The sequence below is a fragment of the Trifolium pratense genome, linkage group LG4 (genome assembly GCF_020283565.1).
Source record: "Trifolium pratense cultivar HEN17-A07 linkage group LG4, ARS_RC_1.1, whole genome shotgun sequence".
In the NCBI taxonomy this organism is placed as follows: Eukaryota; Viridiplantae; Streptophyta; class Magnoliopsida; order Fabales; family Fabaceae; genus Trifolium; species Trifolium pratense.
The window spans coordinates 24,301,487-24,320,370 of record NC_060062.1 but is presented as its reverse complement, the minus strand read 5'-3'; the positions used below and the strand labels follow the sequence as shown (position 1 = coordinate 24,320,370).

General features: G+C 28.6%; 1 protein-coding gene across 1 annotated transcript; it reads right to left on the bottom strand.

Moving 5' to 3' along the window:
• Positions 1-16,589: 16,589 nt before the first annotated feature.
• LOC123881663 (abscisic acid and environmental stress-inducible protein-like) lies at positions 16,590-17,724 on the bottom strand. Its single transcript, XM_045930384.1, has 2 exons — positions 17,561-17,724; positions 16,590-17,209 (listed from the first exon to the last, which is right to left on the bottom strand). Exons 1-2 carry the CDS (start codon positions 17,667-17,669, stop codon positions 16,755-16,757), a joined length of 564 nt encoding a protein of 187 aa, XP_045786340.1. The 5' UTR covers positions 17,670-17,724; the 3' UTR covers positions 16,590-16,754.
• Between the last annotated feature and the right edge of the window lie 1,160 nt (positions 17,725-18,884).

Below are 18,884 nucleotides of genomic sequence, written 5' to 3'. Positions count from 1 at the left end.
TTGGAAATGGGGCGCGCTAGAAATATGGGGAGGAAAAAAAGAAAACTGGGGGCGCGCTAGAAATCTCGAGGAGGGGAGAAAACTGGGGGGTGGGGGGGCGCGAGAAAATATGGGGGGGTGCTAGGAAAAAAATGGGGGATGAAAAAAAACAGGGGGCGCGCGAGAAAATCTGATGGGCGAGCTAAGCATATGGGGGGCGCACTAAGCAATCTTGGGGCGCATTAACCAATTTTCATTATTTATGCATGATGCATAAGGAAAAAGCTTATGCACCATAATCACTTCTCATACTAGCTAGTATGGTAAAGATAAAATGTTAATTTGTACCAAAAAAATAAAATAAAATGTTAATTAAAGTTTTTTTTAAGATTGTTTTCTGGTACGTAACATATTAAATTTATTGAAAAGAGAAAGTGTATGCAAAAAAAATTATTGGTGAATTAAAATAAGGGTATAATAGGAAGATAAGGTGCAAAAATACACTTTCTTAATTTATTATTTTTTTCTAAAACGACAAGTAAAAAAAACGGAGAGAATATAAATTAAACGAATAATAAATATTAATAAGTTAAGTTATTTTTATTCCTACTTTTTTGAAAAAGAGAAAAATTCATTTAATGGATGTTTTTATTGTTATAAAGGTACATTTTTATAAAGATACAAATGGTAAAATATTGAATACTAAAAAAAAATGGTAAAATATTATTTCCTTAAAAAAAAGTAAAATATTATTAATTATACATTAATTTCTTAAAAGAAATAAAATTTTGGGACAAAAATAAAAGGATAAAAGAACCAATATTTCAGAACCGAAGAAATACTATCGGATGCTAGTTATCATCTATTATTAATTTATTATCCGACTTATATTTATTTATATGCTACTTTTTACCAAAGAGTCTTAGAAGATTCCTTCAAAATATGATTGCAACTAGTAAGGATAATGCAGTGAGCATGAAAGATGTCTTCATAGGATTCTCACAAATCTTTCTTCTTTCATTTTATATCCAATTTACTCTTGTTTAAAGAGTTGTTGAGCACTAAATATTTTTAATAAAATTGTATGTTATTTATAAAACTATATATACTTTCTATTTTGATCAATGTTCAATTTTTATTGAGCTTGTTTTTCTATAGCTGTCCGTCGTCCCTTTACATTGTCTATTAAAAAAACAAAATTAGAAAATTTACACTATTAAAAGTTTTTTTAAGGGTTAAATATAGTTCCTATATTTTATATATTATATTTTTAGTCCCTCACGTTTTTTCCATTTCAGACATTGGTTCCTAATATGAAATTTTGGTTGACTGGACAATGAAATTTTGGTCCCTATTGCGCGTCGACGTTATTAAATGAATCTGTGTAACATCTATATATGTGACATTTTTTGTCTGTCCAGTCAATCAAAATTTCACAATATGGACTTAAAACGACAAAAACGTGGGACTAAAAATATAATTAAAAAAATATAGAGATTATTTTTATAAGTCCACCAAAATATAGGGACTAAAAATATATTTAACCATTTTTTAAATGATATATAAATATAATAATTTTGATAAATTTAAAAAACGAAAAGCACTCATTTCTTTTACCGTCCAACCTCTAACAAATGGGCAGGCAAATGAGGTCCGTCTCTTTTGACAGCTACAGATTTTATCAAAGTGAGATGAATTCAAAAAACTAGACAGGTCATTAGGTCCCAAATTAATTCATTTCAGACGAACACTTTGACTATAATTCTTGAGGCAATAAGTGAAATCGATTTTTCAATTGATGAACAAAATCGACATTGTTTTGTAGTGACCTGGTGGCCCCTCATTAGTTCCACATGCATATGACTTTAGCAAACTATATCTACATCAGTCTTTGCCTAAGAAAAATTAGATCACGTTTAATGAGTTCATCATGATCCATATCAACATAAATAATTTTAATCAATCAAACAATATCTACATCGATCTATTCAGTGTCGGTTTGATAGAGGCCATTAGAATTCTTGTTTTATACTCCCCTTCTTGCAAATTATTTTTTTGTTGTTCCTTATTATGATAATTGATTTGTTTATAAATTATATTATTTAAAGCACCGACATACTTCAAATCGTTAGTTAATTTAGTGATGATTGATGCTAAGTTAGGTACGGAGGACATGGCTCGATCCCTACAACCGCGATCAGGAGAGGGCTGAAACTACTTAATGCTAGAACTGACTCTTGAACCGGATAAAACTGGTGGTAAAAGTAAAATATATATATATATATATATATATATATATATATATATATATATATATATAACGACATACTTTAACTTTTATAGTGATATTATTTTTAATTTTTGTACTAAGTACATCAACATTTTTTATCAATATTTGATAGAATTTGATACGATTTATACTAAATGATTATTTTAAAATAATATTGTACGTACTATTCGCAATTTAATTCTCTCTATGTCTTCAATTTTTGGTCCTTTATTTTTTTAGTTTTGTCCCAAAACTTTTGTCCTTTTAAGAAATCAAGACACAATTAATGATAATTTATCATTTATATCCTTATAAAAACTAAAACATTCTTTAAATGATTTTTCTCTTTTTTAATAAATTAAGGGTAAAAATAAACTTAATTTATCAATATTTATTATTTCTTAATCCACGTTCAAAACTCTAAAATAACTAAAATTTTGGGATGGAGGGAGTATCTTGTATATGTATTAATAGGTTTTGGCTAATATGAACAATTAAGTGCATCATAATATGAACAAGTGCATAATGTCTTTCATGATGCACAAGTTAATAATATCGTTATAATAAATACGAATTTTACAAAATCCAGCGTTTGATTAAAAGTTTGTATCATATAGGTCATCCATGTCAAATTTTAAAAAAATTAAAAATCATATGATATGTCATTGAAACCCGTCAAAATTAACGGTTTATGAGTTTTCAATGATATATCATATGATTTTAATTTTTTTTAAAATTTGACATGGATGACATATATGATATAAACTATCAACCTAACGATCGATTTTGCAAAATTCGTATTCGTTATAATAATATCATTAACTTGTGCATCATGCACCATATGCATCACTTGTGAATCTTAGAATTGGCCGGCAATAATATACTTCAATAATTGTTAAGATATTGTAAAATTACCATCATTTCTCATTTGTTTATTTTTTTTTTCCATTTGTGTGAAATGTGGCTGAATAATTCAAGAAAGTGGAAAAGTAGAAAGAAAATTGAGACGCATGTTGTAAAAGCGAGTTCAAAAAGAGATATTGATTTGTAATTATTTAAGACTGGTGATCCACTTTTTCTATTGCACTAATATATATATACTTTAATTTTTTTCTTATGTTTTTTTCAATTTAATTTTTTTCTTATGTTTAATCAAATGAAGAGAAAGTGGTAGTGTATAGTTAGTTTTTGGAAGTTAAAAGAGAGTATAGTTGGTTTTTGGAAGTTATTAAAGAAGAGTGTGAATTTTTTAAAAATTGTTAAGACTATTTTGGGATTTTTGAAAAAAAGCTACGCCAAAACCAACTTGTTGCATGTATACTTCTCATTGATTTGTAATTATTTAAGACATATTGTTAAATGTTAAGTAGATTTCATCAACTTAAAATTTAGATAAATGAGATGAGATAATTTGTGGATACATTTTGATAGTAAATGGTGTTCAAATTTTTATTATATACCCGTGCGATGCACGGGTGTGATGCGATTATTTTTATTTTACAAAATTGCATAAAACTGAAACATTAAATATTATCAAAATAATAATAATAATAAAATAGAGAATTTGAGATTCAAAAGATTTATTTTCTAAGGAGAAGTGATGTGGCATTGTAAGTGACTGATGTGATTAAATGAAGAAATATTATTGGGTTTAAGGATTATGGTTTACTTTACACGAGTAACATAATAACTATCTAAAATTTATATATATATAGGAGTAATAGGATATATCTCCGCACAACATATAAATCTATTTCCAAACACACAAAGGATTGGATGAAAAGATATGTGGCAAAATCTAAGTCACACAATTAGTATATATAAATAGTGACAAAATTTGAAAAACTCAAATAAAACAAATAAAATTAAAGGGTACATACCTTTTAAAAATATTTCAAAGGGACATATGTGAAGAGCATCAACCTCACAGTTCAGTTCTTTTGAGTAAGAGATGATGACCCAAAACCTAAAATAAAAAATTATAAAAATAAGTATATCAATAAAAAAAAATGAACAAATAAAAAAGTCAAGGAAAGGAAAGTAAAACAACTATTACATAATCTATAACAATATATAAAAAGGATAGGTGAGTTTGGGATAAATTTTTTATATTGTCCAAATTATCCTTTATTTTAAATTCAAATTATAAAATTAAAGGAAAGGAAAGTAAAACAACTATTACAAAATCTATAACAATATATAAAAAGGATAGGTGAGTTTGAGATGAATTTTTTATATTTTCCAAATTACCCTTTATTTTAAATTCAAATTTTAAATATATAACAATATATAAAAAGGATAGGTGAGTTTGTGATGAATTTTTTATATTGTCCAAATTATCCTTTATTTTAAATTCAAATTTTAAATAACACAATAGATCTAATAAGGCATCTAATAACGTAACATATTATAACTGCACAATGGTTCTTTCTTATTAAGGTCTTCCAACAATCATAAATTAGACACAGGCAGGCGCGAAACGCGCCTGTCTGGCCCGCTAGTTCAATTAAAAATAAAGTATATATTATTTAATTTGTATCATAATATAATATGAATACACATATACAGTAGCACTTAACTAAACCTATAAATGATGTGCAACACAAAAGTTGAATGTATGATCTGCAACAAATAAAAAATGTCAAATTCTCTTAATTTTATTTGTTATGCAAAAGTTAATTTTTGCAAGAAATAAAATAACTACAACAAATCATGGTTTTAGAAAATAACATAAGTATTTATAACTGATGCATAAAAGATGAAGAGGCGAGACAATGGAAAGAGAAATTGCACATATAAGATATGAAAAAAATCTATTCTCACATTCAACCGAAAAAACAAATGGTAATCTTGTTAAGCACATGATTGAGCATCAGGGGATGAAAATATTTGTTTCTACGTAATGGTTAGTTAGGAAAATATGAATAGGATACAAATTACAACAATTGTAACCTATATATTAAAATATTGGTAGAAAAGTCCAAGGGATGAAAATTTAATGGTGACTTAAGAGATGAAAAATATATTACCGGGAGTTACAAAGTTAATTAGTGTGTATTTTTGTATTCTCCTTATTATAATATAGTAAGCAAAAATTATTATATTTGCAAAAAAAGTAAAGGATAAGTAAAGACCTGAGTGAGTGTATATTAAAAAGTCATAAGTATATAAATGTAGAATATGAAAAGTATAGAGATGACAGTAGTAGTAATAATAATAATAATAATAATAATAATAATAATAATAATAATAAAAGTAGAAATGATGTGGCATTATAGAGTGATTTAATTGGATTTAAATGGATGATGTGGCTAAATGAAACAATTTGATTGGTCTAAGTGGATTAGGGTTAGGAGAACTATTTAAGAATTATATATACTAGACCCTTACCCGTGCGATGCACGGGTGTGATGCCATTGTTTTTATTTTACAATTGTATAAAACTGAAACATTAAATATTATTTTAAAATAGAGAATCCGAGACTCAAAAGATTTATTTTCTAAGGAGAAGTGATGTGACATTGTAAGTGAGTGGTTAAATGAAGAAATATTATTGGTTTAAGGATTATGGTTTACTTTACATGAGTAACAGAATAACTATCTAAAATTTATATATACAGGAGTAATAGGATATATCTCCGCACAACATATAAATCTATTTCAAAACACACAAAAGATTGAATGAAAAGAGATGTGGCAAAATCTAAGTCATACAATTGGCATATAAATAGTGACAGAATTAGAAAAACTCAAATAAAATAAATAAAATTAAAGGGTACATACCTTTTAAAAATATTTCAAAAGGACATATGTGAAGAGCATCAACCTCACGGTTCAGTTCTTATGAGTAAGAGATGATGACCCAAAGCCTAAAATCAAAAATTATAAAAATAAGTATATCAATAAAAAAAAAATGAATAAATAAAAAAGTAAAGTAAAGGAAAGTAAAACAACTATTACATAATTCAATTAAAAATAAAGTATATATTATTTAATTTGTATCATAATAGAATATGAATACACATATACAGTAGTACTTAACTAAACCTATAAATGGATTTGCAACACAAAAGTTGAATATATGATCAGCAACAAACAAAAAATTGTCAAACTGAGGTCCGTCTCTTTTGACAGCTACAGATTTTATCAAAGTGAGATGAATTCAAAAAACTAGACAGGTCATTAGGTCCCAAATTAATTCATTTCAGACGAACACTTTGACTATAATTCTTGAGGCAATAAGTGAAATCGATTTTTCAATTGATGAACAAAATCGACATTGTTTTGTAGTGACCTGGTGGCCCCTCATTAGTTCCACATGCATATGACTTTAGCAAACTATATCTACATCAGTCTTTGCCTAAGAAAAATTAGATCACGTTTAATGAGTTCATCATGATCCATATCAACATAAATAATTTTAATCAATCAAACAATATCTACATCGATCTATTCAGTGTCGGTTTGATAGAGGCCATTAGAATTCTTGTTTTATACTCCCCTTCTTGCAAATTATTTTTTTGTTGTTCCTTATTATGATAATTGATTTGTTTATAAATTATATTATTTAAAGCACCGACATACTTCAAATCGTTAGTTAATTTAGTGATGATTGATGCTAAGTTAGGTACGGAGGACATGGCTCGATCCCTACAACCGCGATCAGGAGAGGGCTGAAACTACTTAATGCTAGAACTGACTCTTGAACCGGATAAAACTGGTGGTAAAAGTAAAATATATATATATATATATATATATATATATATATATATATATATATATATAACGACATACTTTAACTTTTATAGTGATATTATTTTTAATTTTTGTACTAAGTACATCAACATTTTTTATCAATATTTGATAGAATTTGATACGATTTATACTAAATGATTATTTTAAAATAATATTGTACGTACTATTCGCAATTTAATTCTCTCTATGTCTTCAATTTTTGGTCCTTTATTTTTTTAGTTTTGTCCCAAAACTTTTGTCCTTTTAAGAAATCAAGACACAATTAATGATAATTTATCATTTATATCCTTATAAAAACTAAAACATTCTTTAAATGATTTTTCTCTTTTTTAATAAATTAAGGGTAAAAATAAACTTAATTTATCAATATTTATTATTTCTTAATCCACGTTCAAAACTCTAAAATAACTAAAATTTTGGGATGGAGGGAGTATCTTGTATATGTATTAATAGGTTTTGGCTAATATGAACAATTAAGTGCATCATAATATGAACAAGTGCATAATGTCTTTCATGATGCACAAGTTAATAATATCGTTATAATAAATACGAATTTTACAAAATCCAGCGTTTGATTAAAAGTTTGTATCATATAGGTCATCCATGTCAAATTTTTTAAAAATTGAAAATCATATGATATGTCATTGAAACCCGTCAAAATTAACGGTTTATGAGTTTTCAATGACATATCATATGATTTTCAATTTTTTTTAAAATTTGACATGGATGATCTATATGATATAAACTATCAACCTAACGGTCGATTTTGTAAAATTCGTATTCGTTATAATAATATCATTAACTTGTGCACCATGCACCATGCACCATGCACCATATGCATCACTTGTGAATCTTAGAATTGGCAGGCAATAATATACTTCAATAATTGTTAAGATATTGTAAAATTACCATCATTTCTCATTTGTTTATTTTTTTTTTTCCATTTGTGTGAAATGTGGCTGAATAATTCAAGAAAGTGGAAAAGTAGAAAGAAAATTGAGACGCATGTTGTAAAAGCGAGTTCAAAAAGATATATTGATTTGTAATTATTTAAGACTGGTGATCCACTTTTTCTATTGCACTAATATATACTTTAATTTTTTTCTTATGTTTTTTTCAATTTAATTTTTTTCTTATGTTTTTTTCAATTAATTATCAACCAAATGAAGAGAAAGTGGTAGTGTATAGTTAGTTTTTGGAAGTTAAAGGAGAGTATAGTTGGTTTTTGGAAGTTATTAAAGAAGAGTGTGAATTTTTAAAAAATTGTTAAGACTATTTTGGGATTTTTGAAAAAAAGCTACGCCAAAACCAACTTGTTGCATGTATACTTCTCATTGATTTGTAATTATTTAAGACATATTGTTAAATGTTAAGTAGATTTCATCAACTTAAAATTTAGATAAATGAGATGAGATAATTTGTGGATACATTTTGATGTCTAGGTAGTTTACTACAATATATATTTAAGTACTTCAAATAGTAAATGGTGTACAAATTTTTATTATATACATCATTCATAAATATTTTTAAAGAAATTAAAAATTATTTGATATGTTATTGAAACTCGTTAAAATTAACGATCAATCAATTTTTTATTAAATATCGTTAATTATAAGAAAAAATTACATTCACCTCCCTTAAACTTTATCCGGATGTATTTCATCTCCTTTCTATTTTCTCACTTAACAATAACACCCCCTACGATAGTTCCATCTATCTTCCGTTATAAAAAATAAAATAAAATGTTAAACAGTACTTCTAGAAAAAATTATCTTATGAATATTAATTTATCTTTTATTTTTTTAATAGGCTTAAAAAATATCTCAGAAACACCGATTAGAACGGACCCAATTAGTTAGGTTTATGTACAGTTCTCAATTTCTAAAATTGATCGATGGTCTCGGGGCCCCATTCAATCTCCAACAAAAGTAGCAATAATTAATATCAATGTCTAAGAAGCCTAAGCAGTACTTATCTTCCTTCTCAAATACTTCAAATTACACTACAACTATACTCCTACCGTTCCAAATTATAAGAAAAAATAAAAAAATCACACTTATTAAAAAAACGTAAAATATGAGAATTTAAATATGTTTTTGTGGGTTTTCTTTGGAATAAGTTGAATAGGAAGATGTAAAAACAATTTTTATTAGTTGTTGTTTATTGAGAAAATGAGAGAGAGAAGAAATTAAATGCAATTTGCATTTAATTTTATGAAAATAAGGAAAAAATATTCTTGAAAATAATTTTTTCTCTTATAATTTGGGACAAAAAAATGAATTTTTCGCTTTATAATTTGGGACGGAGGAAGTACAGAATCATGTGTAACTTTGAATGCTGTTGGTTGCAGTGTCCCATGGTTAAATCGCAAGCCACCACTTCGATGTGATGTTTAGTGAGTGTAGAAATTCTAAATTGGCTGCTATTGTTTAATTTTGGGTCATGTTAACTTGTGTCATAAGGGCACATGTTAAGCTACCTAAAAATAGAAATATAACATTTAATGATACAAAGAATTTAATGTTTAGATAATTAAATACACCATAAGTTCAATAAATTTTTTCCACATTTATCTTCTTAATATATGCCCTTAAAGACACAAGTTAACATTCTCCTTTAATTTTTTATTATAGTGATATGCAAAATTAAATAGGTGTTATTAAATCTTCTCACTCAATTTAGTGAATGATATTAAAGATATTTAGATATATGGGAAGATTGTTGTATCTAGTCTATGATATGGTCTAAATACATCAATTTTTTAATGTATCTTTGAATTCTCTCTTTCAATGTATTTTAAAAAATGAACTTTTTGTTATATTAAGGACCGGAGGGAGTATATGTTAGTAATTCTTAAATACATTCATTTTTAAGATATTTCAATGTATCTTAAAAATGAACTTTTTGTTATATTAAGAACCGGCGGGAGTATCTGGTAGTAATTTTTTATTTTTTTTTAATATTTCATCCGTCTCTAATCTTTGGTCTTTCAATATTTTTTTTTTTAAAATATGGTATCCGGCCCTAGGACCGACTAATCCAAGGGGACCAATCTCACCTCCCACTTGCGGGGGCCCCCATTTGAAGCAGAGTTTTTTTTACTCTGTATGGACTTAGCCCACCAAAATTGGCACCAGGGGAATCGAACTTGAGACCTTGAGAGGAGCATACTCCAAGGACCCAAACCAACACCACACCCAAAGTGGGTTGGTCTTTCGATATTTTATTTTTGTTTCAAAATTTTAGTTTTTTAAAAAAAAATTAAGGTAAAATTAATGAAGTTTTATCTTTTGGGAAAATGTTAAATAATGCCTCCGGAACACTAGTCAAGTTTACTAATATGAAAGTTTAATCTTGACACTTGTGCCTTTACTACCTTAAAATCATAAAAACAAATATTTTTCTAGCATTAACTTTATCTTTAATATTCTTTTTTACATATGCTTAAAAAATATTCCGGAGACACTGTTTAGCATGACCCTATATTTTATATCCTTAAAAAACTAAAGAATTTATTAAATAAATATTTTTCTTTTTTAATAAAATAAATATAATAAAAAAACTTAACTAACCAGTATTTATTATATCTTTTATATATATATATATAAGGAAAGATTGAATTATAAGGAGTACAAGGGGTACTCAACCCTTACAATTCAAGAACAATCACCTTATATACTTTGAAAGCATATTGAAATATTATTACACCAATCAGAAAAAGTTAAATTTACATTCCTCCCTAAACGGCCTATAAATCAAAACCACGATATATAAATAATTTGGTCTGACTGAGGAAAGAACAATCACACAGTCACCTCGAAATAATATATTATTGCGCGCCAAATACTCCACGTCATTGCTAACCAAATGAAATGTCAGAAATACTTTCTCTTTTTTTCGTTGCTAAACCAAATGAGATGCCACAAAAAGTGAATAAAGTGATCCTAAAAAAAGATTTCTTTATTTCTTGAATAAAAAATATTTATTATATCTTAATTTATGTGTACGAAAAGTTCTAAGAGGACAAAAAAAATAGGAATAGAAGAAGTAGCAAATTCCAAGTTCCCAACTCAACAACGGAAAGATACATATTAAATGGGTTGTCCTCGTTAGCTAACTGAACTATCAACCACTAGTTGGTCATACTAGTGAAAATGACTCTTCATTTTCTATTTTGTAGATGATGACAAATCCACGTAGATAGCCGATTATCCCAAAAATTTAAGCTGTTAAGATAGAGCCACATTAATGATTTTATATTATATTTTTAACACTTTCTCTCACGCAAAAATTCACTTGGGCTTGAAGCGTGAATAATGCATAAGTCCACATACCATATGCTTAAATTCAACTTTTTAATTAGAAAGTGATGGGAATGAGAATCGAACTCTAAACTACTTAGTCATAGAGGCTCTGATATCATGTCAGATAGTCGATTATCCCAAAAACATAAGCTATTAGGATAAAATCATATCAATAATTTTATATTATTTCTAACAGTATTTCTGTGAGTTTAACTTAGTTGATAATGACATCATATTTTATATGTAGAAGTAGGAATTTAAATTTAAGAATACTTCACTTATTAACTTTAAGGAAGAAATGTTAACTACTAAATTACTTGTCAAAAAAAATATCGTCGAAGGATTGTACTAAAAATAAAATAAGCTCTATTTTTATTTTGTAAATTTATTCTCAATAGATGTTTCCCTCCTAAAAATAGTATTTTTTTGTACCAAAAAAGATGATTTATATTGCTCTAATATTGAATTTAAAGACAAAATATTTTTTTTTAAAACTAAAGTTCACTTTATTTTATGCAAAGATTCGCTATTTTTCTAGCAAAACAAATGAATTGAAACCAAAATTTCAATAAATGTGAAAATAGAGTGACAAAAAAAATCAACTTAAAAAAGTGGCCCATAAAATGCAGATTCACAATATTAATTTTAGAAATATCTTACAATTGCTTCTATATGTTATGTTTTGAAAACTTGGTTTTTTCTTTATTAAATTATACTTTTAAATTCGGTCCCTTCTAGGGGTGCTCAAATCCAAACCAATCCAAATAAAAACCGAAAACCGATCCAAAAAAACCGAAAACCACAAAAAACCGAAGTTTTTTGGATGTGTTTGGATGTTCTTTTGTGAAAACCGCTGGATCGGATCGGATTTCGGATTGATTTCTTAAAACCGATCCAAACCAAACCAAACCGCATACATATATTTTAATATTTATTTATCTTTTTATTAGTATAAATATATATATTACATTAACCTTTTTTTTTTCATTTTAAATTTTGTTAATTAATTTAATCTATTTTAAATTTTGTTAATACTATATGTTAGTTAAATTTATTTTTTTATTTTTACTTTTTATATGTTTCGAATATAATTGATAATTGTGATTCCAAAATATTAATTTTCAATATATTATATGTTATATTTTACATCAAACTTAATATTTATTTTGTCAAAAATGTCAAACTATTATTTTGTAGCGTTTTTTAAAATATTTATATTTATTAAAAAAAATTACAATTTATAATTTGGATATCCAAAAACCGATCCAAATTAAACCGCATAATATTGGATCGGATTGAATCGGATTTTTTTTATTTGTCATCCAAAACCGAACCAAACCGCAAATGAATTTATTTTTGGATCGGATGAGTTTTTGCCTCAAAACCGATCCAAACCGAACCGCGAGCACCCCTAGTCCCTTCTAAATGTAATTCCTAGCTCCGTTCCTGTCTGACAAGGGAGACCAAAAGCAAGGGTCTGTGAGCATATAAATGGGTAGATAGCAATTTCAAAAAATTAAATTGATGATGTTCTTTTTAGTTGGGCTATTGAACTTATTGGAATGGATTCCAAAGGCCCAAGAATTTTCGGTAAAGTGCTGGACAAGAAAATTGCTTTTTAAACCACCCATGTGTCTCCCAAACCGCCCAAAAATTCCAAAATACCCCTAGTTTTGGTCTGAGTATCATTCGGTACATACAAACCGAAGGATAAAATTTCGGTTTCGTAACTACCGAAAGCGTGTTTTATTGCTATCTTAGGGTGCAAAACAAGGAGAAACTCAATTTCGGTAGGTTGGTACCGAAAACGCTAGCGTTCGGTAGGGTTGTACCGAACACGCTAACGTTTGGTAGCTTTGTACCGAACACGCTAACGTTCGGTTCGCACGAACCAAAATGGTCTAATATACCAGCAAAAACCCAAAACCTTCATCATTTGCGTCAAAACACTTTGTAACAAAGGAATAAGACGATTTTTAACGTTTCAATCGCAAATTGAGGATTTCATCGGTAGAACAACGATTTCGCTCTTCTAATCCCTCCATTTCACTCTGCTAATCCTCGAACTCATCTCTACAAGTAAGATTTCAAACTCATCTCTCTCATTTTCTTGCTTTTATTCTGTTGTTGATTGTGTTGATTCCAACAATAGGTTCAGCAATGACAGGTTCCACAACAATAGGATCATAAATATTTGCTTTTGAATCATCTAGAGGTTCTGTCATACCAACACCTAAGTATTTAAACCAAAACAAGCAAATCAGGATTTCGTATTATTTCGGTTTGTATCTACCGATTCCAGGATTCGGTACCTATCTACCGAAACTCGGTTTGACAGCAAAACTTTGAAAACTCAAAAAATAAACGGTTTAAAGTAAAGATTACCTGTTGTATGACTCCAAATGAGTATAGGATCGCTTTTGGGTGATGAATCGTTGCTTTGATGCCTTCAAAACCTCCCAAAAACGCCCTAGATCGCAACAATCCCGATTGAGTGTCAAAGTGGTTATGAAAGGACAGTTTTCTGTCACCTAGGCTATATAGGGTCCCTTCGGTAACTGCGGACCGAACCGAAGTGTTTTCGGTTCGTAAGTACCGAAACGTTAAAAAAAAACAATGTTCGGTTCGTAACTACCGAACACATGTTTCATAGCCTCTGGCCCATACGTTTTCAAGTTACAGGAGATGAAATCACATAGGTTCGGGTTTCATGTACCGAACTGTTTTTCCCAAAGGCAAAACGGTCAACATGGGGGGTTTGGGAGAAGAATAGGGGGTCAAAAAAGCAATTTTCGCTAGACAATAATGAGAATGTCTTGCCAGCCTACCAGTTTCACGCATGCCCTTCTAGTTTTCTACTTTATGTTTTCGTTATTTAAGTATCTTGAAATTTTCATGTAAGGAAGGTGTTTTTTTCCCTCAAATTTTTTATTTTTATAACGTTCAGTACTTAAAGTTAGGGGTGCTCGCGGTGCGGTTTGGTTCGGTATTGAGCATAAAAATCATCTTAACCGCGAGATAAAAATGCATGCGGTTCGGTTGGTTTTTAAAAAGTCATCCAAACCAAACCAACGCGGTTAAGATTGGTTCGGTTTGTGCGGAATATGACAATATTTCCAACTTGTTACAAAATAAATATAGGAAATTTTAATTTATTTTATTGTTTACATGCATATACAGAAATTTCATATACATAATAACTTATTTTTAATACCAACAATATATTTCTGGATCGCGTGAAATGATATGTTTTGACGGTCTATTGTTTTATGGACACAATTTGGGATTGCTAATAGTTGATAGAGCTAAATTATCTATTGCGGTAATTTTGTAAGGACAAAAAACATATTTAACTACATTTTTTGAGATGGAAGACTCTCTTACTCCTTTTTTTTTAAAAAAATAAAAAAGAGAAAACTGACCAATATATCATGCTCATGTGGGGTTAATTGTTTGCGTAATTTTTTATGCCGCAATTTTTATCATCTGATTTGCACTTACTAGCCAAATATACTGTATTATGTTTTTTATTATCAATTACTTGGAAATTGGAATAGGACAAAAATGGACAATAATATTCTTTGAAATGAATACTGGGTCTAACTCAATCCTACAAAATCGGATTGTATGGTGAGGATAGCGCTATAAGCTTGAGGTGCAGATATGAAAGGTGGAGGGCCCGATCAGAAATCTGATTGCAGGCGGCCCGACGAAATGTCCTAGGGAATCGTGGATAGGCTCTAATACCATCTTAGAAATGAATATTGGGTCTAACTCAACCCTATAAAATCGATTTTGTATTGTGAGGATTGCCTCTATAGTTTATAAACACTTAGTCAGATCATCTCGCAACCGATGCGGTACTTCTTAACAAATATATTTCCTACCAAACCAATATATTAACGCAAAAAAGAACACCTAATTTTCCACCACAAGTTTAAAACGAAATAAGAGTGAAACTAGAAATTCCAAAACCAACGAGCAAGATATTTAATTGAGTCAACAAAAATAATACAGACAATTAGTTACTAGTTGATTTCTTTTGACAAATAGTTACTAGTTGATTTAAAATTTTAAATTAGTCTGTAAATATGTATTAACACTCAATACAGACAATTAGTATATAAATCAACTACAATTTACTTACTATCAATTTTAAGGAGGAACAAATAGTTTATGATCCATCCTTCAAAAAAAATAGTTTATGATCCATACCCAAATAGTTGGGTTATCATTTGAAAATATATATATTGTGTTACTATGGTCAAGATTTTCTTTTCGTTTTTGGCTTTTACCATCAGTTTAATCTGGTTCGTGGTCAGTTCTGACATCAAATTATTTCAGTTCCGCCCAATCGCAGTTGCGGGTATCGAACTGTGATTCTCCCTACCAAATTCAGCATCGATCACCACTGAACCAACTAACCATTGATACTATGGTACTATGGTCAACATTTTAATGGTTAATGTTTGATTTGAAATAATTTGAGTTTGTTAGTTTGATATTGTTTTTGATGAAAGTGAAGTGTTATATCTTAGGAAGAGTTTCTACATGAGTAATAGCTAGCAATACCAAAATTTTCCTTTTTTAAAGATAAAATAAAATGTTATGTCAGATCACCTTAGTCATTCCATTAAAATTTTACTTATAATAGACCAGAGTAAGTATATTCAATTCAAAATTTGATAAAAAGTAAACAAACCTAAATAACACATTGATTTTCTTTAAACCTCAACTAAATATAAACTTGCATCTATTTTTTACGACTCTTGAGATAATATTGAAGATAATCCAAAAAATATGAGTAAAATCTAGCCGTCTTCTTTTTGTGGTTGACAAAATAGAAGTTTTGTAAGAAAATGAGTCGAGATGGGAGACCCCGACGAGTAATCCAATTCATAGGACAAATAATACAACCAAGGCCAACAAAATTAGTAAAATTTACACATCAAAAAGTAAAATAAAAAATACAAAAAAACTAATACAAAAAATAGGCAATGGATTTAGACAATTTTTCAATCCCGCTCCTATATCACATATGCTCAAACTGTGAAAATATAATATCAACAACGCGCTTTTGAGGAATTTGGATCCTCGGCTTTTGAGGTGTTCTGAGAAATTGCCACTTTTTTAAACGCTCATCACCTCACCACTAATACATAGTATGATGCATATATATATATATACATGATTTCCGCTTATGAAATTTATACTATAGTAGCAAGATAGATAATCCTTCCAATTTTAAATATAAGTAAAAATCTAAATGCATTTGGTTTATATTTCAGCCAAAAATATTTTAACTTTTGATTATATTTAAGACCGAATGTAGTATACACAACAACATATATTGCAATCTACCTATACCTTTCTTAATAAACACAACATTATGTCTTTATGACATTTATTTTAATATGTAGTAATTAAGAAAGTACATCTTGATGATATCAGTTATGAACAGTTTCACCATGACCACCACCTCCACCATTATGGTAACCTCCCACACCATTGTAACCACCTCTTCCATCGTTGTGGTAACCACCTCCGCCATTGTAACCACCACCATTATGGTAACCACCTCCTCCACCGTTATGGTAACCACCCCCATTATTGTAACCACCACCGTTATGGTAACCACCGCCTCCACCGTTGTGGTAACCACCCCCATTATTGTAACCACCACCGTTATGGTAACCACCGCCTCCACCGTTGTGGTAACCACCCCCATTATTATAACCACCACCGTTATGGTAACCACCGCCTCCACCGTTGTGGTAACCACCCCCATTATTGTAACCACCACCGTTATGGTAACCACCTCCATTGTTGTAACCACCGCCGTTGTGGTAACCACCTCCACCATATTTGGCATCATTTACTTCATTAGTTTGTTCAACAACTTCTGCTGACATATTATATATGAATCATTAAATTATGTATATATAAATAAAATATTAAATTATTGCAGTGTAATATTTAAATAATATTACACTGTTCAACAACATCTTATTAGATAAATATTTTATAAAATTAACGGATGAATTTATAATTTATATCATATAGATCATTATGTTAATTATGAAACAAATATAAAATTATTTAATATATCAATATTGAGATGCATTAAGATTAAAGTTTTTATTAGTAAAAGATATATATATATATATATATATATATATATATATATATATATATATATATATATATATATATATATATATATATATATATATATATAATTAAAAAGAATTACCCTTTTTTGTATCAGAGGAAGTTTCAGCTAAGTCCCTAGCTGAAACTTCGGAGGAGATAAGAAGAACCATGGCCAAGAGGCCTATGAGCATTGCCTTTTTAGAATCCATTGTTCAATATTAATATTAAACTGAAAATGTAGTTGTAAGGGATGAGAAAATTAGTGAGAAAGTGTGGTCTATATATAATGGAGGGAAGGAGAACTTGGTAGTTGGGAAGATATAGCTCTTGTGTATAATAGGAGGCTTATGAAAATGAAGCATATCTAACATTTATTGTCTATGCTATTATGTCTACTTGCTATTGGCTGAAAGTGACATATTGAAAGCATACTTCTAGTACTTTGACACTACTAGCTAATTTCATTTCATTTCATTTCATAACATTTTTCTAGTAAAATGTTTGGTGGACTCTTAACATTGAAAGATCAGTAATGTTGTAAATCAAGGCGATGGTCTTAAATTTAGGTGTGGAATTGCAATCATTGTTTTTTTTTTTTTTTTTTTTTTTTTTTTGATAAGCAGAATTGCAATCATTGTGATTGTTGTAATGCGCATTGTGGCGGTTATAACGTTAAATGTGATTTTTTATTATCACAAATTGTAGCAAGTGATAATACTGCACCACTACGCTATTTACTTACTATATAGTAGAGATGCACATTTTTAGTAGTGCTAAAGCTATTTGCACAAGACGTGGTGGCAACTTAAAATTTTATTTAATTGCTGCTGAAATTATTCAATTTATTTCATCTAGTTTAAACTTCAAGATTAAATTTATTAGGAGATAAGCGAAAATTAATATTTAATTTTTTTTTTATAAGCCTTATATTTTTTATAATCCTCTTCGCTAGTTGGATAGTCCTGTTGAAATTATGCACCGAAACTGATTAAAATAAAAACAACATATTTAAAAACAAATTATTTTAAATCTTAATTCACTTTTATTAAAATCAACTTTACAGAATCTAATTATTTTAAAATTAATTTTTATTATCATATTGCAATAGACCATTCAATGTCATAACGGTAGAGCCGTCAAGTAGACTAGCTTGAGTCGGTCAGTTTTTTAAAAAACAATGAGATGGGTTAATAACGTCCAATTTTTGTACCAAAAAAAAAAACGTCCAATTTTTATTGAGCTTTTTTTTTACAACGGTTGCTCGTCGCCCCCGTACATTGCTTACATAAAAAAAAAGCACTATAAGAAAATGTATCCCAATAAAATTCACACCATTATTAAAAGATATTTTCGGTAAAATTTACAATATCAAAAAATATTTTTTGGTGATAATTAAATGAGATAAAAAAATATTATGATCAATT

Excerpts from the sequence above, each read along its gene's own strand:
- LOC123881663 (XM_045930384.1), bottom strand. The coding sequence starts at position 17,669 with ATGGATTCTAAAAAGGCAATGCTCATAGGCCTCTTGGCCATGGTTCTT. Across the intron at positions 17,210-17,560 it reads TTCCTCTGATACAAAAAAGG|AAGTTGTTGAACAAACTAAT; the intron begins GTAATTCTTTTT and ends ATATGTCAGCAG.